The 22,528-nt window shown below is 39.7% G+C and overlaps 1 protein-coding gene and 2 non-coding genes across 4 annotated transcripts; all 3 read left to right on the top strand.

The window, feature by feature from the left end:
- The first annotated feature begins 529 nt into the window (after positions 1–529).
- LOC103723637 (polyol transporter 5-like) lies at positions 530–2,432 on the top strand. 2 transcript variants are annotated; one of them, XM_039127408.1, is made up of 2 exons: positions 530–780; positions 891–2,432. In XM_039127408.1, exons 1-2 carry the CDS (start codon positions 636–638, stop codon positions 2,300–2,302), a joined length of 1,557 nt encoding a protein of 518 aa, XP_038983336.1. In that variant the 5' UTR covers positions 530–635; the 3' UTR covers positions 2,303–2,432. The 2 variants fall into 2 exon arrangements, with proteins under 2 accessions (XP_038983336.1, XP_038983335.1); XM_039127407.1 differs by having other exon boundaries at positions 531–786.
- Positions 2,433–20,682: 18,250 nt separating this feature from the next.
- On the top strand, positions 20,683–20,769 carry LOC113461038. Its single transcript, XR_003382985.1, has one exon. It is a non-coding gene; the product is annotated as a small nucleolar RNA R16 (small nucleolar RNA).
- A 104-nt stretch (positions 20,770–20,873) lies between these two features.
- Positions 20,874–20,955, top strand: LOC113461037. Its single transcript, XR_003382984.1, has one exon. It is a non-coding gene; the product is annotated as a small nucleolar RNA R16 (small nucleolar RNA).
- Positions 20,956–22,528: the final 1,573 nt, after the last annotated feature.

Below are 22,528 nucleotides of genomic sequence, written 5' to 3' on the forward strand. Positions count from 1 at the left end.
CTAGGTATCGGAGGATCTTCCGTCGGATACCTTTCGGCCAAAGGACCATTTTGCTCTATGTTTTTTATCCAACAACGATCTCGGCTGCAACAACCGAGCGCCGCTCGCCTTCTCTATCTCCGATTAGAGCAGCCGACTATCGAGCTCTCTAGCAATATTATACTTCTGGCCACTGTGCCTAGGGCAGTCAGTTCTCAACAGCAACAAATTCTTTTATGATTTATATTGTCATGCTCTTTTTTAAAGAATGATCTTTTTGATCATCTATTTAGAGAAACACTATGTTGGACAAACAAATCCCATATACGAGCGTCATAGTTCGTCTTGGTTACGTGAGATATTAATTCAGGGAATGCCATTTGAATACTAATATGGTTTTATCGCCCATGTTACTGAGTTCTAACCTTGCGCCAAAAGGTCTAGCACCTGCGACGACTTTTGTGGTCATCTTGCTGTCATTTTACACGCGGATACGACAACTAAGACAAGTCTTCAGGACTCTCAAACTCACACGGCCTCCATATCCAATTATTTTAAGCCATCATATTCTTGAAAACAAGTCAGTCCAGTCCCTCGCTCTACTAGCGCGGTATCTCTTCTCCTCCCTCAAAGAAACGCATCTCTACAGCAGAGAAATGGATGACCAGAAAGCCAAGGCACCAGCAATTTCTGATCCTCCTCCCAATCAAACTTTAGCCTTGGAGAAGCCAAAGAAGCCTCCAAGAAACAAATACGCTTTGGCCTGTGCCACGCTTGCTTCGATGATCTCAATCCTCTCGGGTTATGGCAAGAACACTAGCTCTCTTAAGTGTGACGGTTATGAAGTCAGCAGCAGTATTTTGCTGTTTCTATTGCTAGTCTTTTCTAATTCTTCTACTACTTGTCTACAGATGGAGCGGTGATGAGTGGTGCCTCTGTTTTCATTCAAAAATACCTGAAAATAAATGATACCCAGGTCGAAATCCTCGCCGGCATCATCAACCCGTTCGCCCTCGTCGGCTCCATCGCGGCAGGCCGGACCTCCGACTGGATTGGCCGCCGCTACACAATTATCTTCGCGGCTGCCATCTTCTTGGCCGGGGCCCTCCTGATGGGCCTCGCCCCAAACTACGCCATCCTCATGGTCGGCCGCCTTGTTGCCGGCGTGGGCATCGGCTACGCTCTCATGATCGCCCCCGTCTACACCGCCGAGATCGCCCCCACCTCGTCCCGCGGCTTCCTCACGTCCTTCCCGGCGTTATTCATCAACGCCGGCATCCTCCTCGGCTACGTCTCCAACTTAGCCTTCGCCAAGCTGCCGGATCACCTCAACTGGCGCATTATGTTCTGCGTCGGTGCGGTGCCGCCGATCTTCGTAGCCATCGCTGTCCTCGCCATGCCCGAGTCGCCTCGGTGGCTCGTCATGCAGGGCCGGCTTGGTGAGGCCGAACGGGTCCTCGCCAAGACCTCGGACACGCCGGAGGAAGCCCAACTCCGGTTCTTGGAGATCAAAGAGGCCGCTGGAATACCCGAAAACTGTAACGACGAGGTCGTCGCAGTATCGAAGAAAAACCATGGCGAGGGCGTGTGGAAAGACCTGCTTCTCCGACCGACACCGTCGGTGCGCCGTACACTGATCGCCGCCATCGGACTACAGTTCTTCCAGCAGGCTTCGGGCATCGACTCGGTGGTGTTGTACAGTCCTCGAGTGTTTGAGAAGGCCGGGCTCAAGTCGGATTCCAATTCCTTAGGCGCCACGGTGGCCGTCGGGTTCATGAAGACGGCGGCGATCTTGGTGGCCACGTTCTTGCTGGACCGTGTCGGGCGGCGGCCGTTGCTCCTAAGCAGCGCCGGAGGAATGGTTATTTCTCTCGTGATTCTTGCTTCCAGTTTATCAGTTATCGAACACCATCCTCACGAGAAGCTGACATGGGCGGCTGCGATGTCGATCGCGACGGTGCTGACCTTCGTCGGCTCGTTCTCCATCGGCCTCGGGCCGATCGCGTGGGTGTACACCTCGGAGATCTTTCCACTGAGGCTGAGGGCGCAGGGAGCGAGCTTGGGGACAGGCACCAACAGGATTGTGAGCGGGGTGATCAGCATGACGTTTATATCGCTCTACAAGGCGATTACCATAGCTGGGAGCTACTTTTTTTATGCCGGGATTGCGGCGGCCGGGTGGCTCTTCTTTTATTTCTTCTTGCCGGAGACGAGGGGAAGGAGTCTGGAGGACATGGAGGTGCTCTTCGGTAAGAAGCCGGAGGGTGGAGAAGAAGAGAAGGGTGAGGCGGAAGTAGTGCACCGAGGTGGAGAAGATATATAGCAATGCGAAGACTGAGGTTTAACGCAATTACTCTCTAATTACTTTGTTATTTGAACATTGCGAACAAGAATCATTAAAGAAAAATTAAATCGTAAAGCACTTGATGCAGGGTGCTTTATGTTCTCTTTTATTAGTTTCCTTTCAGCTGATGCTAGAAAATGATTGTAATTAGCTCATCAAGTTCGGCTTGTTTGTTATCCAGCCGAGCTCGCAGCAACTCATATAATTATGATAATTAAAATGATATAATTATACATACATACATACATACATATTAAGCTGAATCTATGTAAGTTAAATCTAGCTAGTTCCAGCTTGGGTCATTTGTTAATTGATCGAGATAAACGTGAGCCATATCTCATGGTACGTGAAGATGAGCTAGTTCACGAGTGGCTTCCTCTGTTTGACGGTCGTCTAGCAAAGGAGCCAAGCAATCCTGAGTGGGTTAAATCATGTGAAGGAGAGATTAGTAAGGAGTCAGCCAAGAAAGAGGACAGTGGTCGATGGGAACGTTTTGGCTCGCTTGGGCAGGCAAGTTGATTTGATTTCTGGACAGGGACTCTGTTAATCATTTAGAGTATTGGGCTCACCAAAAATTTAATAAAAAAAGTGGGAGCAAATTGGATCATTGATGTTCCTGGACATTTTCCTAACCATTGTGGTCCCTTTTTTTTCACGTCCTTGGGCGTTTTCCTAACCATAGGGGTCGCTTTTTTCTTATCAAAAACGTTGAAAAAATAATAAAAGAATGCCCCCTTCTCTAGAGTAAATCATGTGGCTGGTGGATTCTAGGCAGTGCAGTGTAAGTCCGTCTGATCTTTGTTTTTCGAGTATTGGCCCATGGCCTGACCCCAGATGGTATTAGATATTGTCGATGAGCCAGCCCATGTGCAACCCCCAAACCTGATTAATAATATTGGCTTAAATAACATATTTTTACCGCATATTAGTGTATATTTCAATGATTTTAAGCTAATTATCAGTCTTCTTCGGAACCCGCCAATCCATCTTTAAGCGGAAGGCCAACGGGAAATATTGAGTTTGAGTAATTTGATGGATGCTTAAGATATTAAGTAATTTGTATGGATGGAGCGGAACGAGATTGTTTGACTTATGTTCAGGCCGGAGGAGAGTCATCTTTTTTCATATAATGCATGTGTGCAGACTAAGATCTTGTTTGGCATTACTATAAGTAGTAGAGCTTTTGTCTCTATATTTTAGATAGCGGAGCATTTAATAAAAAAATTATTTATTATTTGGAAACTATGTTCGTTAAGTACTATGAAATTTTAATACATACTTGGTATTCTAATATTTTGGAATGATTTGAAAATTTGACGGATTATTTTGAAAATTATTAAAGATGACAAGATGTATGTGAGAATCTTCCAAATATAAGGGGTCAAAATATATTTTTTTTTTTTTTTCTATTGCAAGACTATTTGCCCTTTTTGCAGAGTAACATTTGGTTTTCATGTGATTTTTCCTTGCTTCTGAAAGTATCAAAAGACTAGGCCTCCATATTGACAAGAAGATATTAAAAAAACAAAAGACTCCTAACACTTCGATATCCATTCCTTATTTCTTTCTCAATCTGGCCGGCCATAGTTATTAACCTTGACCATTCTCTTCGTTATCTAATCTTATTCTCACGTTATTCCTTCTCACCTACTCCCGTTCCCAAACCCCTACTCTATCTTCTTCTACTTCCCTTCCTCGAATAGCCGTGTATCGATCTATCCTTTTTTTTCTAGGATTCATTGGTTTATCAAGTTTGCTTTAGAGATCACGTAACAACCTGCATCGCCCATAATATTTTTCTTTATTAGCGTGATTCCGTATTAACCTATATTATATTTTTTTATTAGCATGATCTTACTAGAATGATTTTAGGGATCACATAATAACTTGTATCAGTCAGTAATATTTTTTATTGTTAGTGTAATCCTATATCAATTTATATTATTTTTCTTGTATGAAATATATACACAAATATATATAACTTCGAGATGTACCGAATATGATGGAATAGAAAAATAAAATCACTTTTCTCTCTCATTTTTTTCTTGTTTTTCTCTTCTTTTGCAAATATTTTAACATGGTACTAGAGCCACCGATCACCTAATCTATCTCCACCAATCTTTCGCCTTTGTTGGAGCTGTTATTACCATGTCTAGAACCTTTGAAGACCCTATTGTCGATTTATCGATCTCTATTCTCGAACGAATCAACACCCAAAAATTTTCTATTTTTGGTGGATCCATAGATCCTCTATTTTCTAATGAATCAATATTGATCTAATTAGTAGATCTGCATATCCTCTATTTCTGTTATATTAATATCCAAAGATCCTTTGTTTTCTATAGATCTACAGCTCCTCTCCACTGCTTTTCTCCTCAACATCAGATCTTCAATTGTCTCTTCTCACCGTCGTTCGGCTACTTTCTCTCCATCTCCAATTTTATTTGCTGCCTCCGATGCCTTCACCATCTAGTTCGAGATCTCTTGCTCCTTTTTCATGGGGCCTCCGTCTACGAAAATTATTGACCTTCGGTTGTCTTCTCTTCGAGCACCTGTCCTCGTTGTAACTGTTATTTTCTATATATCTTATCACTGCCACATCATCAGACAAGTCAATCAACCACATCGACAGACATGTCAATCCGTTACATCAATCAGACATATCAGCCTGCCATATCAGCTTTTGAGTTGTTATGTCAACTCCTAATCTGCTATATCAACCTCCGAGCTACTATAATAGCTCGTGTTCTATCAAATTAGGCTTTATGTTACCACGTTAGCTTTTGATCTACTATTATGTCAGTCTTTGAGTTACTATATCAGCTCCTAATTTATCATGTCAGCTTCTGAGCTACTACTCTAACTCTTCATCTAGTTTGCCAGTATTTTGGTACATTTGTGATCTAATTTTCACTCAAGTTGGTACCTATAGTACCATCTCGAATTTGAGGAAGGATGTTAGTATAATTTTAGGGATCACATAACAACCTGCATTGCCCATAATATTTTTCTTTATTAGCGTGATTTTGTATCAACCTATATTTTTTTTTTTATTAACATGATCTTATTAGAGTGATTTTAAGGATCATATAACAACTTGTATCAGTGAGTAATATTTACCATTGTTTGTGTGATTCTATATTAGTTTATATTATTTTTTTTGTATGAAGTCTGTACACAAATATATATAACCCCGAGATGTACCAAATATGACAGAAGAGAAAAATAAAATCACTTTTCTCTCTCGTTTTCTCTTATATTTTTCTCATTCTGCAAATATTTTAATAGTTTGCATTTTCTTCCCCCTTTCTAATTAGGTAATTAGAGAGGAATCACTTAGTTACATGCATGAATAGCTACAACCCAAAATACTGGCAAGTTAAAGTCGATAAAGCAACAGGCAAAGAAAAATCATCTTTCCAACCTATGTTAATTCACCTCGTGTAGCAAGTTTTGCAGCTCACACTGCTGCTTGACTCCCTTTTCAGCAAATATATGGACAACTAAACATAGATTAAAGAGATAGGCAAACACTAAAGATACAATCATATATGCATGGCTAGCTAGTGGAAGACTGCCTCTTATTTATACAAGAAATTGTGTTGAGTCGCCTTCTAGTTAAATAGCATTTTCCTGTAGATTTTAAATGGCTAATGAATTTTACTTTCTTACAATTACATGCTTAGAGGTGTTGCCAAGTATGCACCCATGTATTGCAGTCGACCTTGATGGTAATGAACAACAAATGCACCCTCTAGCCCTATCAAATTTCTCCTTAAGCACACCAACATGAGGGGGATACCATCTTACTAAAGAAGCAAGTCTTTGAGATTGGGTCGGAGAGGTGCCATGAGAGGGGTTACAACATAGTGAGCCTTGAAGGAAACCAATTTGTAATAGTAAAGAGGGAAACTGTTACTATCAATGGCTTGCAGCCACACTCATTGCCTCCCTTACATAAACCCGCAATGGTGCGGAGGGAGGACAATTAAAGAAAAGATCTTGCAAATCTTTAGACAATGCATGACATCGAGTGCAAGTGAGGTGACACAGTTATGAACTACTACTACTCAAAGCTGTAGATAGATGGCCATGAGCCAAACACCACAAGAACAACCGAAACACTTGGTGCGCTTGCACTATCCAAACCAAATTCAAATGTGGTTCAATGGATGTGCGGTCTGCATCATTTTTTGAATGGCTGATTTGCCACAAATTGGAGATTACAATTTGATTTGCCCAGATTGCCTACCTTTAGGCTGGATTGGCCTTGTGAGCCTTAATTCCCCCTCTCTTGACCTCCTCCTCTTCGACTAACCTTCCTTTTGAGTCATGCTAATCTTCATCGTTATAATATGTGGAAACCATTTCCGCAAAGATGAGCGATGAGGACAAAGAGATTATGGAGGAAGAGACAATATGGGTGTCCCTCCAATGTGGAGATTTTAGAACATGGATCACAGTTGCAAGATCACTAGAAGGATGTGGGAGACCGAGAGAATTGATTCTTTGGTTCTAATCAATGTTATTGGCCTAGTCAAATTTTATCCAAACTACCTAGCCTATATCTATAACCTTTTTTTGGTGGAAAATAGTTCACTTGATGTAAAACTATATGCTTATTGTATTTCCATTTTAACCACATGTGGATTGCATGAGCAATTATGTTTTGTTCTTATCTTTTTATATAAGGCATCTATAAATTCTCCTTCAACATGGAGAGATTTAAATCCGATCACTGACATAGTATCAGAAGCACGACTGATCCTCTTTTGATCCTGTGGCTCTTTTATGTCTATTCTTTTATCTTTCTCCTCAATATTTTCATGCTTTGTTGCATTTGCATATTCTGCATGTTCTGCTACTTTTGTATACTACTGCATTTGCATCTCGTGCTCTGCTGTGACTTCGACTTCTTCTCCAAAATGGTGCATCAGCTTCTTTGACTAGATAAATAATGTTGGAAGTCCATTACTTGTCCTACCTACACTAGAATTCTATTTCTAATTTGTATTTATTTCTTATTCTAACATTTTAGTTAGAATAGTTTGTCGTTTAGTGCTGGCCTATTTTAGTTAAGTTGAACCTTAGGCATAATATTTTTGAGTTTGTTTTTTAGTTGAAGTGGGATAGTGATATTTTCGAGATCTACTGGGAGATGGTGACATAGTTGAGAGAAAGTTTAGTGAGACATCTTTTGTGGTAAGAAAAAGGTTATGAGAATATAGGCTTGAGGGTTCTTTGCGAAAGGAGCCAAACTCATTGTTTCGGCATTTATTTCTTTTTGAATAAATTTATTTTTTCTTCTGTAATCTTTTTTACTATTGTTGCTTGATTTTTTTAGTATTTATTCTAGTTCTTAACTCGGCATGGCCGACCTACTTTGGATAGCATACCGTTCTATATGGTATCAATAGAAAGAATATGATTTTTTTGAATAAACCAACATGCTTTACACATGCCAATAAAAACCCATAGCTGGCTTTAAGCCTGTGTCCACTCCTATTGCTACAAGCTCCCACTTGGTCCTCTATGATGGTGATCCTATAGGTAATCCTATTCGATATTGTAGCATTGTCAGAGCACTTTAGTATCTTACCTTAACACAACGTAATATTACCTTTGCTGTTAATCATATCTGTCAGTTTATGCATTGCCCTACTACTCTCCACTGGAAAGTTGTCAAACATATTCATCGTTACTTGAAACGCACTATTCACCATGGCCTCTTGACCACTAAGTCTTCTTTCCTACAACTTCATGCCTCCTTTGATCCCAATTGGGCTAGGAGCCCAAATGACCGTCACTCTATCAACGGATTTTCTATGTTTCTTGGTCCTAATCTCATTTTTTGGAGTGCCAAGAAATAATGCATTGTTGCTCGCTCCAATATTGAATCTAAATGCAAAGGGTTAGCCAATGCTACCATCGATCTCATCTGGATCCAACATTTGCTTCATTAACTTGGTGTCTACCTCCATGATTCACCAGTTCTCCAGTGTGACAATCTTAGTGCTGTCTTTCTCACCACTAATCCAACATTCTATATATGCCTGCACCAAGTATACTGAGACTGATTTTCATTTTGTTCATGAACATGTGGCTTGCCAACAACTTTGAATTTGTTTTATTTCCTATGCAGATCATTACTAAGGGTCTCTCCGCTTAACGCTTCACTTTTCTTTGATCCAAGCTCATGGGTTGTGAGTTGGCCCATTAACTTGCAAGAGCATATTGACCTAGTTAAGGTTTATCTCAACCATGTGGCCTATGCCAACAACTTCTTTTTTGTTGTGACAAAGTCTGGTTATTGTAAAATTGTCTGCTCATTGTGTTTCCATTTTAACCACATGCAGATTGCACGAGCAATTCCATTTTGTACTTGCTGACCCAAAGATTGATTTAAAGATTGATTTTGATGATCACAAAATCTTGAAGTATAATTACTAATGGTTGTGTTGCAAGAAGAAAGATAATTTATTTTGCAAGGAACATAGCAAGTTGGAAGAATAAAAGAAGGCATCAAAAGCTCTCAAAAAAAGTTGGAAGAAAGCCACACTTCATTGGCCCAAGGTTCAAGTTTAAAGGATTCAAGTTAGAAGAGCAAACTCCAAGAAAAATTCAAAAGAACAGTGCTCGAGTCGACTCCTGAAAGTTCAGAGTCAACTCTGGCACTCTGGAGTTTCAAGGAATAGTGCTCGAGTCGACTCCTACTGTTCACGAGCCGACTCCAGGAAAAAGCTGATAAAAAGACAGAACGTTAGTTTTTGAGACCCTGTCAGCGAGCCGACTCACGAAGACTACGAGCCATCTCCCATATCAGCCGAGTCGACTCCCAGGTTGTCCGAATCGACTCCCAGAGGAAATCAGTTTAAAAGATAGAGAATCAGTTTTTCAGTCTCTGAGAGCGTGACGTATTCCGAAGATCTCGAGTCGTCTCTCAAGTCAGCCGAGTCGACTCCAAGTTAACCCGAGTCGACTCGAGGAAGAAAATCAAAAAATGGGTTCTCTGGATTTCTGAGAATGAGCCGACCCCTAAGTACCCGAGTCATCTCCAGCTGTTGGCGAGTCGACTCCAGTTTGGTCCAAGTCGACCCCAGGACGAGGCATGCACTTTAATTCAAATCTGGAACAGCGGGCGAGTCGTCTCCAGTAAAGCGCGAGTTGACTCCAGTCACAGCCGAGTCGACTCCAGATCGCACGAGTCGACTTCGATCCCAATGGATATACTGTCAGAATGTGCAAACGGGTCATAACGGCTCTACTCTTGTCTGTAACGGCTAGATCTTTGCTCCCACGCCATCCAAAGCTATAAAATCAAGGGAAGAGCAAGGAAAGACAGTAAGAAAGTGGGAGAGAACACATAGGGAAGAAATTTCAAAGAGATTTTAAGAGAAACCTCCTAAAAGCACAAAAGGGCCATTCAAAGCAAAAGAGAGAGAAGAAGAGCATTCGAGTGAATCCCAAGGCTTCCTCTCCAACTGTGTGCTGCCTCAGTGATCCTCTACCTTGTGCGAAATCAGAAGAGGGTCAAGTAAAGAAGAAGTCGAGTTCCTTCATTTGCAAAACTTGGTTGAGGGCTTCTTCTCTTTACTCTATTTGTTTATATTTGCTATGTCTGCTTGTTTAAGAAGCTTGTATTTGCTTTAAACTCTTGTTCTAATAACTTGTAACTTGATTCAATCAAGGAATTGAATCAAGAGGTTAAGGTTTGTTGGTGAGCCAAAGATAAAACCAACGGTGTAAGGTTGTGGTTAGTGAACCGAAAAAAATCAACTGGGTTTGATTGTGAACCTGGAAAAACAATCGGTTGGTTCTAGTCGGTGAGCCTGTGAAAACCGACCGAGTTCGTTGTGATCTCATGAAAACAACAAGTTAGGTTGTGAGCTTGTAAAACAACCGGCTGTAATCTGAGGGATTATAGTGAAATTTTCAAGAGGTCTTGGGGAGTGGATGTAGGTGCTGAGGTGCACCAAACCACTATACGTTTGTTGTGTTTGTGATGCTTTCTTTCATTGTTTAATTTTCTCACTTACTTTCTTAGATAAATATCTAATTGAATTGCTTGCTTAACTCCTATCCGCGCATCCTTTAGTTGCAAGTATATTCAAATTGTTTAATCAAGTTTCATTTAATAAAACATCATTAAGATTTATTGTATTGAAATGCTTGCTTGGGGAAATCTTGACTAATTGTTTATTGAGTCCGCTGCTTAACAGTTTTAATCTTGATCAGATTAGAATCAAACTGTTGCTAAGTTTAAATTCCACTGTACATCTATACAACTTAGCTTAATTAATTGAAAAGTTTAGAAGTAGTCGAAAAGTATTAAAAAGACCCAATTCACCCCCCCTCTTGGGTTGTATCTATTGGGCAACAGTACTTATCTTTTTATATATGCATTTACAAAGTCTCTTTCAACATGGAGAGAATCAAATGCCATCGTTGTCGAATGTTTTAAAAACTAAACCAATCAGGTTAAACCAGTGGAATTGTCAACTGACTGGCATCTGACCTAGATAACCGCCTAAACTTGGATTGCCACAAAAATCGGTGCATTTTATAAGATTTGTTTTAAACGACCATTGAACCACCAGCTTGTTCAAATCATCTAGGTTCAAGGGAACCAACCAATTTTCAAACCGAATAAAACTTTATCATTTAGGTAATTAGAATTTGATTGAATACTTTCTATTTATCACTTCGCTTTGCTTCTTCCCTCTTTGAACAAGACTCTTCTCTCTAGCATCGACATGGATTTTTGGATGGTCCATGGCAAGCAACAAGAACCTCGCCTCAATAAGCATCACACCTCGAGCTAAGGCTTGAGCCCTCTCCCTCTTATCCTCTCTTCTCTCTATCTTTCGATTCCCATCCCTCTCCCTTGCTGGATCCTTAAGGATGGCTGATGGCAAGTAGCCACGCCCTTGTTTTCTCTCTTTCGCTCCCTTCATCGTGCTCACCTTGAAGCTTGGTGATAGGCAAAAGATAGCAGCAAGGAACCCTCCCTTTCTCTCTTCCCCCTCGCCTTAGTCACCTACGCCAAACATTATGGTACGTCGGCAAGCATTAACAAGTAGGTCCTTCTTGCTCTCTCTCTCTTTCTATCTCTTTGTCACCCTCTTTCACTCCACCATGCTTACTAGATTATGGTACCAGGCCAACAATCACCAACAATTTGTCCCTTCCCTCTCCTTTTCTTTCTCTCTCTCCCTCCCCCCACCTTTCCATCTTTTTCCTTCCTCACTGGCCATCCTAAGTCTCCTCTGAGCCTTCAGTCCCTCACAATCATAGTAGTAATAACTTGATAACTGTAACGATGCAATCCGCTATGCCTCTCCCCACCCTTTACTTTCAAAATTTCTCACATCAATATGAATGTCTAATTCTCACACTCTTAATGCCCTCCTCTCCCTGAACTCCCTTGCCAATGACAGCGATGGCATCATCTCCCTGATGGAATGATTAACTTAATGAATTATAAATCATACCTTGATTCGCTAAATCCATCTTGAATTGAACTCTGAGATGCGTGCGCAGCAATTGAGATTGCTCTGATCTGGACAAAGATTAGCGTGATCTGGACAGAAATTAGCGAAAGATCTTCTGGAGAGAGAGCTCTTAATGCGTGCTTTAGAGAAGGGGTCTAACAGGCTATTTATAGCCCTCTCCAGGGACCAAACGTTGCAGGTGGTTACACCCGTGAAGAGTCACCCCCCATCAAGGTAACCCTTCCCTGCTGTGAAAATACCTTAATGCCCTTGTGATTATCATGATTTACGAAATTCAAGGGACACTTGTCAAGATGTGGGTTTTAATTAAACGGAATCAGGGTTTAATTAAATAGGATCCAACATTCTCCCACTTGGACCATATTGACGCCATTTGTCAATGTGGGCCACAACTTGACGGGATCCCAACATTCTCCCACTTGGACCATATTGACAAGTAAAATATCCTTAGCACTTGAATTTTATAATCTTTATACACGTATTCCTTTTATTCTGATATCAAGTCGGGCAAACTTTATGTTTGACTACTTTGAGAATAATAATACGAACCATGGCGGAAATAACACCTATTTGATCGGCGTATAACCTTCCATGATCACTATATTACTAAACCATCATAACCAAACCCTTATGAATGAACTTCTCATAAAATTTATTCTTTGGTCACAATTTCTGCTTCATACTATATTACCATAGTATGCATAAACCATATGAATTCATTAAAGCAGAAAATACAATATATGTGATTTACAACCATCTAAAATGTGCACAATAATACATCAATTAATTTATACAGAAAAGACCCATTTGACTGACATGCTCCTTATGCAATCCCGGGGTTATTGCTTTGGTCAAAGGATCTGCCAACATAAGCACAGTATTGATGTATTGAACTGAAACTTTATGGTCTTCACATTTTTCCTTTATAACAAGATATTTCACCTCCATGTGCTTATTTCCATTGGATATCTTGTTATTCTTTATTGAGGAAACTGCTGCTAAATTATCACAATATAATTTTATGGGCCTTGAAATAGTGTCCACGATCTGTAGGCCCGTGATAAAGTTCCTCAACCAAATAGCCTGTGTAACTGCATCATAGCATGCTAATAACTCAGCTTCCATTGTTGAAGCAGCTGTCACCTTTTGCTTCGAACTCTTCCACGAGACTGCACCACCAGCTAGTAGAAAGATATAACCTGATGTTGATTTTCTACTATCTGGACATCCCGCAAAGTCTGAGTCTGAGTATCCAACTATCTCCAAAAGATCGGATTTGTTGTATGTGAGCATATGATCTTGAGTTCCTTGAAGATATCTTAATACTTTCTTTGCAGCTCTCCAATGTTCCATTCCTGGATTAGCTTGAAATCTCTCCAGTAATCTCACAACATATGCTATATCAGGTCTGGTACAGACTTGAGCATACATTAAAGTCCCAACTAGTGAAGCATATGGAAATGCTTTCATATGCTCCCTTTCAATTTCATTCCTCGGAGATTGTGATTGGCTCAACTTTTCACCTTTAGTAATAGGCACTGGACTTGGTTTGGAATTTTCCATACCAAATCTCTCCAACATTTTCTTAATGTAGGCTTTTTAAGATAGATAAACTTTTCCCTTAGATCTATCTCTATGAACCTCAATGCCGATGACATATGAGGCTTCACCCATATCCTTCATATCAAAATTACTGGAGAGAAATTGCTTAGTCTCCCTAAGCAATGCCAAATCACTACTAGCAAGCAAAATGTCATCTACATATAGGACTAGAAAAATAAATCGACTCCCACTGATCTTAAGATAAATACATCTATCAACAACGTTTTCTACAAAGCCAAATGTAGAAATGACGTTATTGAACTTAAGATACCACTGTCGGGATGATTGCTTGAGTCCATATATAGACTTATTTAGCTTGCAAACTTTTTGACTCTGATCTTCTGAAACAAAACCTTCAGGTTGTTTCATGTAAACTTCTTCCTCTAAATCTTCATTAAGAAATGCAGTTCTCACATCCATTTGGTGCAGCTCTAAGTCAAAATGAGCCACCAAAGCCATAATTATCCTTAAAGGATCCTTCTTTGAAACTGGAGAGAAGGTTTCATGATAATCAATACCCTCCTTTTGAGTAAATCCTTTGGCAACAAGTCTGGCCTTATGTCGCTCTACCTTGCCTTTGGAGTCTCTTTTGGTTTTAAAAACCCATTTGCAGCGTACTGCAGTAGCTCCAGGAGGTAGTTCAACTAGATTCCAAACATTATTTTTAGCCATAGAATCTATCTCATCTTTCATAGCATCTAGCCATTTGGAGAAATTTACCGAACTTATGGCTTGTGAGAAATTTATTGGATCATCTATCTTCCCTATGTCACAATCGCTTTCTTGAAGGTATACTATATAATCTGGTGGAATTGGAGATCTCCTTACCCTTGATGACCTTCTTAAAGTTACTTCTTGATCCACTGGTTCTATAGATGGAGGAGCAACATTCTCAGTGATAACTGGCACAGATTCAAGTGGAACATTAATAGTAGACTCATCCTCCTCCAAATCATTATCAATGATAGGTAGAGGAATCATTGGCTGCTTATTTGAATCTTGCACATCATACGGAGTTTGCTTTTCCTCAAAATTAATTTCTTGAGGTGTTATACTCCCACTGATTTGGTCATTTTCAAGGAATCTAGCATTCCTTGTCTCCACAATCCTCAAAGTATGATTAGGACAATAAAATCTGTATTCCTTGGACTTTTCTGGATAACCAATAAAATAACAACTAATGGTTCTAAAGTCCAACTTTTTCTCTTGTGGGTTGTACACCCTTGCCTCAGCTTGACACCCCCAAATGTGTAGATGTCTTAAACTAGGTTTCCTACCTGTCTAAACTTCATAGGGTGTTTTTGGGACAGCTTTAGTAGGAATCCTGTTTAGAATATACGCAGCGGTTTTTAAGGCATCACCCCACAGAGAAATTGGGAGAGTTGAGTGACTAATCATACTTCTTACCATCTCCATTAATGTTCGGTTTCTTCTTTCCGCAACTCCATTTTGATCAGGAGTACCAGGCATAGTGTATTGTGCAACTATACCTTGCTCTTGAAGAAATCGAGCAAATGGACCTAAATTTTGTCCTGTTTCAGTATACCTACCGTAGTATTCACCACCTCTATCTGATCTCACAACTTTAATCTTTTTATCAAGTTGTAACTCTACCTCTGTTTTGAAAAGCTTAAAGGCATTTAATGCCTCAGCCTTGTCATACAACAAGTAGAGATACCCATAGCGTGAGTAATCATCAATAAAGGTGATAAAATATTTATGACCAGTAAAACATGGGGTCGAAAAGGGCCCACATATATCTGTATGTATGACATCCAATAAATTTATGCTTCTTATAGCACCTTTCTTAAACTTGTTAGTCTGCTTTCCCTTGATGCAGTCTAAACAAGTTTCAAAATCATCATAGTCAAGAGTTGGTAAAATTCCATCATTTACTAATCTCTTGATTCTTTTTATGGAGATATGGCCTAATCTTCGGTGCCATAACATAGAGGAATTTTCATTTATTAGGCTACGTTTTAATCCATAATGATCTTTATTTTGCAGGGATAAAAGGGATAGTTCAAAGGATGTATCAAGGTCTAATTTAAATAAATCATCCTCTAACAAGCAATTACCAACAATAATATTATTCAAGGAAAGGTTTACAAATGACCGTCCAAATGAAACGGTATATCCAAAAGAAACAAGTTTTGAAATAGATATTAGGTTTCTAGAAAATCCAGGTACATAAAAGGTATTTTCTAGGTACAAAATATGGCCAGTCTTTAAGGTCAATTTGAACGTTCCAACAGCTTCCACATGTGAACGCATCTTATTTCCCATTATAATGCTTCGCTCACTTTCCGTTGGAATTCTTTTGTTCAACAATCCCTGCAAAGTTTTACATATATGGATAGTAGCACCAGAGTCAATCCACCATGTGTTATGAGGTACATCAATAAAATTTGATTCATAACACACTAAGGAAAGAAAAGTACCTTTCTTTTCGAGCCATTTCTTGTACTTGATGCAGTCCTTTTTCAAATGTCCCTGTTTCTTACAGAAGAAGCACTTTATTTGTCTTTTGTCAGTCACTTTGGCTGACACTTTCATTTTCTTCTTCTTAACAGGAATATGATGACTGGTACCGCCGACCTCTTTATGTCCTTTTCCCTTATGAGAGGTGAGATAAACACTCTCTTGCCTCTCTTGTTTTATTCTCTGCTCCTCATCAACACACATGGCTAGAAGTTGATTCATAGTCCATTTTTTTGTATGTGTGTTGTATGAGATCTTAAATGGTGCATACTCCATAGGCAGAGAATTAAGGACAAAGTGCACAAGAAAAGTTTCTGACATGTCTACTTCCAATAATTTTAATTGGGCAGCGATGTCACGTAATTCCATAATGTGCTCGCGTATGCCACCATTATCATTATACTTTAAGGAAGCAAACCTTGATATTAAGGTGCTGGCTAGGGCTTTCTTTGAACTCACAAATTGCTCTTCTACTGCTGTTAAGAATTCTTTTGCAGTTTTGCAATCTGGAATTGAGCCCCTTATCTTTCTGGAGATATGATTTTGTATGAGTAAAAGACTTAAGCGGTTTGACCGCTCCCACCTCTCATACAACTTTTTTTCCTCTGGCGTAGTTTCCTCCGTGGGGACAGGTGGCATGTCCTCACGAAGTGCCAGATCAATATGCATGCACCCTAAAGTAAATGTCAGCCTTTCTTTCCATTCCGAGAAATTTGAACCATTAAGTATTGGGATGCATGATGTAGATTGTGAAAAAACTGTCGGAAACAAAGCTGCAAAACATATGCTTACTATCAATATGCATGCTATAATTACGCTAAAACCTTATCTAAATCACTAACCCATATTAGCAATTTAGTGAGTAAATCAAAATTAACTTTACATGATTTACCCCTTTACGATAAAACTAATGCATTAAGTATGATATTTAATGAACTTTATATATCTAGTTGGAAAAATTCAAAGAATAACAGCCAGATCAGCTCCAGATCGGTGGTGGAGCACTAGGCTCACTTAAGTACCAGCCTTTCTTAGGCACGTATGCCTTTTTGACAAGCTTTTCTTAGACACCGTTATTTAATGGATAAAATTTTACTAGATATTGTTCAATGTTAATGAAGAATTCAAGGCCTTTGGGCAACAAGATTTCATCATAAATATCATACTAATAATATTATTTCATCCCATCATTAACTTTGTATAATGATTTCCCTTTGGGGCCGGTTCATTATATATGATGCAACTATTCAATTTCATGAGATGATGATAAAAAGACTCTTTATTGATTAAATTAAACTAAAGCATTCTAAAATTTATGGGATGCTTTGGCTCGTCACCACAAATATGCAAAAATTTAATCATTTATATGTCTTTTCCTACATAAGATGCTTTGGCTCGTCTCATGTATATATCATCCTTTTATCATGAAAAATATGAATAAATTTAAATAATCATGTATCATAATAAGAAAGCATATAAATTGATCAATTATGCAATAAATTCATTACATGGAGTAATATATAATTGTCAAAGTACTGTTCTGCAATGAAACTTTAGCAAAGGGACCACATAAAAATATTTTAGGACCCTTTTGATAATTCAACTTTCGGCTGGGGACCATATATGAATTTCAAAAGCCCCTTTTTCAGAATAACATATTTTCAGGGGTTTAACTGTAAAAGGCCCAATTTAAGCCAAAAGGATTCGGGTTTCGGGTTGCGGGCGAAGCCCAATAACCCGAAACCTGTTATCCCTTCACCCTTTTTTTTTTTTAATTAACCAGATTCGGGTTTCGGGTTAAAACCTGAAACCCAACACTATTCATCTTCCCCAAATGAAAAGAGGAGAAGGGGGCCAAAACCAGTGGGCCCCTTCTCTCCTAAACGACGGCGGCGCAACCGCCACCGCCGGCCGTAGGCACGGCTGCAGGCCGCGGGGCGGCCACAAGGCGGGGCCGGAGGCCGAGGTCGGCCGCGGAGGCCGCGGGGTTCGGCCGCAGGGTGCGGCCGCAGCCCGCGGTCGCGGGCCGCAGGGGCGTCGGCCGGAGGCCGTGCTGCGGGCGCCGTGGGTGGCGCGGCTGGCGCCGCTGGCAGTGGCCGGGGCCGCTTAGCGGCGGGCCGCAGGCCATGGCGGCCAATTTTTTTTTTTTTTCTTCGCCCACGGTGGCCATGGCGGCCACGGCGGGTTGCAGCCGCTGCCGGCTCGCCGGGGGGCGGGTCGCAGCGGCAGCCGGGGAGTCGGGCCGCTGGACAGTGGCCCTGTTGGCCACCAGTTGGACAGGGAGGGCCGCGACCGAGACCCGCCGCAGCGGCGGCCATGGCAGCGGCTCTCCCTTCCTTATTTTCTTGAGTAAAAATGGAAGAAGGGGAAAGATGGGAAGAGTTTAGTCCCACATCGCCCAGAGAAAACTTTTTCATATGTTTAAATAACATCGGGGTCTCCATTTTTCTCACCCAACAGATCAAATGGATATGATTTATTTTGGAATCCAATCCACCTGCTCTGATACCATTGATGGAATGATTAACTTAATGAATTATAAATCATACCTTGATTCGCTAAATCCATTTGCATTGAACTCTGAGATGCGTGCGCAGCAATTGAGATTGCTCTGATCTAGACAAAGATTAGCGTGATCTGGACAGAAATTAGCGAAAGATCTTCTGGAGAGAGAGCTCTTAATGCGTGCTTTAGAGAAGGGGTCTAACAGGCTATTTATGGCCCTCTCCAGGGACCAAACGTTGCAGGTGGTTACACCCGTGAAGAGTCACCCCCCATCAAGGTAACCCTTCACTGCTGTGAAAATACCTTAATGCCCTTGTGATTATCAGGATTTACGAAATTCAAGGGACACTTGTCAAGATGTGGGTTTTAATTAAACGGGATCAGGGTTTAATTAAATAGGATCCAACACTCCCACCACTCTTCACCACAATGGGCCTTCCCTCCTTTCTCATACCTTTCCTCATCAAATGCCAAAAGCTTCTTCCGTCCACTTTCTACTAATCTTCTATTTGATTTATTGCAATAGGACTGCAGTTTTATTGTGTCTCATCAAACATTATGGTTGCCTAAAAAGGTCCAATTTTACTCTATAAGAGATTGAGAAGAAGAGAAATCCTAGGACTTTTAGAGACATGAGTTGTCTATGAGCAACTAAGTATCCTTAAAAATGATACTAATAAATTTCAATTTATGTAAGATAAGTTTTATGAAAAGCTTGAGAAGGCTCCTCATGAAACTTACTTTTTGCATTCAATGAAATCTCAATTTTCCAAAATTCATTTGTTAAACAACCTAAAACTATGTCAACAAAGCATGCATATTTTATTTCACATTTTTCTGAAAAATTATATATATTTATGATTTTAATATTTTACATATATATAATTAATAATTAATATATTAGACGGAATTGATTGGCTTAGATTGATCCAACGGATGATTTAATGATCCTTGACGAAACTTCTTTTCCAAGTTACTTGGTTGGTCCTATTTTTAAAATAGGGTGTCAAATATAATAATAAATATCATAAATGGCTCGAATTGAGTATTTATTCTTTTTATTAAGAGAGTTAACATAAATACATAAATTTTATTCATCAAGCAATATATGCTGTAGAGACAGAATGGTACCTACGAAAAGGCAAAACTATCTTGCCAAGATGTGCAGAGTATAATCTTGTCTCATAAGAAAAAATAAAAAAAATAAAAACTAACTAGATGGGGCCATCTTGAACGATTTTTCTAGTAACTATTCTTATTCAAAATGTCTTATTCTATTGTTTTGCTTGAAATATTTTAGTATAGGTTATTTAGAAGTGTAAAAGTTTTTTTTTAAAAAAATAAAAAGCTAATCTAAAACCAACCCTACCCAACAAAATTTGGAAATAAAAAAAAAAAAAAAATTGACTTCTGCCCAAGGGGAGAAGGATCATGTGCGCCTTTGGGTGTCGATAAGGCAACACAATCTGGCCCGTTTTGAGCCCAAACATTTGGAGCATCATACCACAGCCCAGTACTTCCTGGTCTTCAGAATGCGGCTGGATACCCTTGCATCGAAACCCTAGTTCGTGTTTTAGGCCTCCAAGGGGGGAGCCCTTTTTAAACCCTGCCGGACGCCGCAATCTCCCATTCCTCTCCCTCTCCTTCTTCCTGTGTTTCTTTTTCTCCATCAACAATCTCGATTCTTCTTTCGTGTATCTATTTCTCTTTCTTCTTCTTCTTCTCCTTCTAATCTTTTGCACTCTCGATGACGAGATTCGAAGCAGACGGGCGGTCAGAAACTGATGCCATGTTGAATGTCTGCAATCTCTGCCTTCCTTGTTGTTTCAAGGAGCGCATCTGAGAGATCGGTATTTCCTTTTTTTTTTCTCTTAACTTTTCTTATTTAATTTCATATAAAGTGTTTGTTGATATGCTATGATGAGGATGCCGAAAATTTTCTCTGTCTGGACATCTGAGATCTATTTTGTGTCTTTGATTAAATGCGCATCTTCTGAGCTATCGATTGACACCACTTTTTAATCTTGTAATATTTTTTTGTTTTTGGTTATATAAGCTTTGTAGCAAAGGAATTGCACCAGTTACTCTCTTCTCAGATGGTTTATTCTTTGTCTGGGAGATATAACTGGTGCAGAGAGCTAAATGGTTGGCTTACCAGCCCAATGCATAATACTTGGTTGCTCTGGTGTCAAATGGTCCACTCGAAATTCCTATTTTTTGCAGCAAAAAATTCATGTATTAAGAACAAAAATTTGTTAAGTTGGCAAGTGATGTGATTGTGAAATCTTAATCCTACACACCGAAATTTTGTGTGGACTAAAACTCCGCTTATTAACTGATGCCCCTCTTCTTATTACTGCACTTTTGAGTCATGTTTTCATTAGTTTTACTCGATATGCTAACATTTTTACAAGATTGCAAGCTTTGGAATTTGTTTAGAATTCTGGAGGAATGGCAATTGATGCAATTATCTTATCCTACACACTGAAGTGGTTGTGTGGATTTACACTCCGCTTATTATCTGATGCCATACATGATTGTCCATTTGGACTATTGGATCAAAAGTTCTCTTCTATATTTGTTTCTGCAACGGATTATTCTTTTATTTTTTTTAATTTTTTTATCGATTTTAGCCTTGTCTTGTTCATTCTCTTGAGTCTCCTTAATATTTACATTTCACTTCTTTTTTTTGTGTGTGCTTTGTTTTAACAAAGTAACCATTCTTTGAGGTTTGATTTTTCAGCTGTGATGAAGAACCTGAATTATAGGTCTCGGCATATGAGGCTGCTCTATGATTTGATTATTTCTTCTGAGCACACTTATGCTTTTGTATTCGATTATACTTTTCTTTTTGTTTGCGTACTTTTAGGGTGCTGAAAAATGGAAAAAATGTCTTGTGCCCTTGTGCTTAGAGTGTTGTTTTATTGCTGTTAGTTTTATTTCACTTGGTTTTGGTATATGATGTTGTCTTTGTTCTAAACAAAGTAAACTAAAGAATTGAAAATACTAGGAATTAAAAATACTTGCTCGCCTTCTAACTGCAGTTGAATTTTTGCTTGAGCCGCATTTGGAAAAAGTGGCCTAGCAACAGGTTACGTTTTCTGCAACATCTCAGGGTCAAAACGCTTTCAAATCTAATTGCTATGTTGTCAATCAAGAAAGTTCATTGACTAGCTTCCTATTATATGACATTCTTTTAATAGTTGAAGGCTAGTAACTATTCGCAAAATTTCGTACGTGTGATGGATGAGGGAAGCTGTAAACATTTGTTCTAAGATAGCATTTGCTGAGAACTTCTGCAATTAAGCTTTGCTTCCTAAAGCTCTCAAGTTTGTACAAACAAATTTAAAAACAGAAGGATTTCATTGTATGTGTTGCTTAATAGTTTCACTTTTCTTGAGTTTTTGAAAATAAAAGCAGAAAGCCTGAATGACTTCTTCTGAGTCGGTTCCTTTCTTTTTGTTTCTGTTTTTGTGTTCTACTCCAGTCCCTGCACGCGCACATAGCATGTGCTGAAAACTAATTACATAGCTGAAAAAGACCATAAGAAATAATTGTTAGTTCCCAATATCCTCCGAATGCGAGTCCTTGCACCATTAGCAGACCAAAGATTACTGGTTGTTACCAGAAACTCCTTAGTATCTTCCTTGGGCACATGTTATTCCATGCAATTTTGCGCATGATGCTCGCCTCTTATTCAGACAAATTCACAGCTCTCTTTCACGTTTGGTACCATTGCCTCGCCACTCTGCCTATCTTCTTGTGGTGCTTGGTGGGGTCATTTTTCACTCCAGGGAGATCTACTCTCGGCATACTGATTCTTCAGCTAGTTCCACTTCCGAGGCGTAGCTGAGCACTCAAGGCATAAGGTGGGCTTTTCGGTTCTTATAACGCGCTTTTCCAGCACCGGTCATTTGAGCTTTCAAGAGTTCGGTCTTGATTTCTTTCCCTTTCCTATCAGCGAGTTCCAAGTCTTCTGTTGCCGGTGCTATGGTCTTTGGCTGCTAATGCCAAACCTCGCTAACAGAAAAGCATACTGCTAAAAATGCCACCTTCGAGTAAAAAATGTTCAATTAAATTTTTCATACAACAATTTATTAGGCAA

Source organism: Phoenix dactylifera, chromosome 6 (genome assembly GCF_009389715.1).
Source record: "Phoenix dactylifera cultivar Barhee BC4 chromosome 6, palm_55x_up_171113_PBpolish2nd_filt_p, whole genome shotgun sequence".
Lineage (NCBI taxonomy): Eukaryota > Viridiplantae > Streptophyta > Magnoliopsida > Arecales > Arecaceae > Phoenix > Phoenix dactylifera.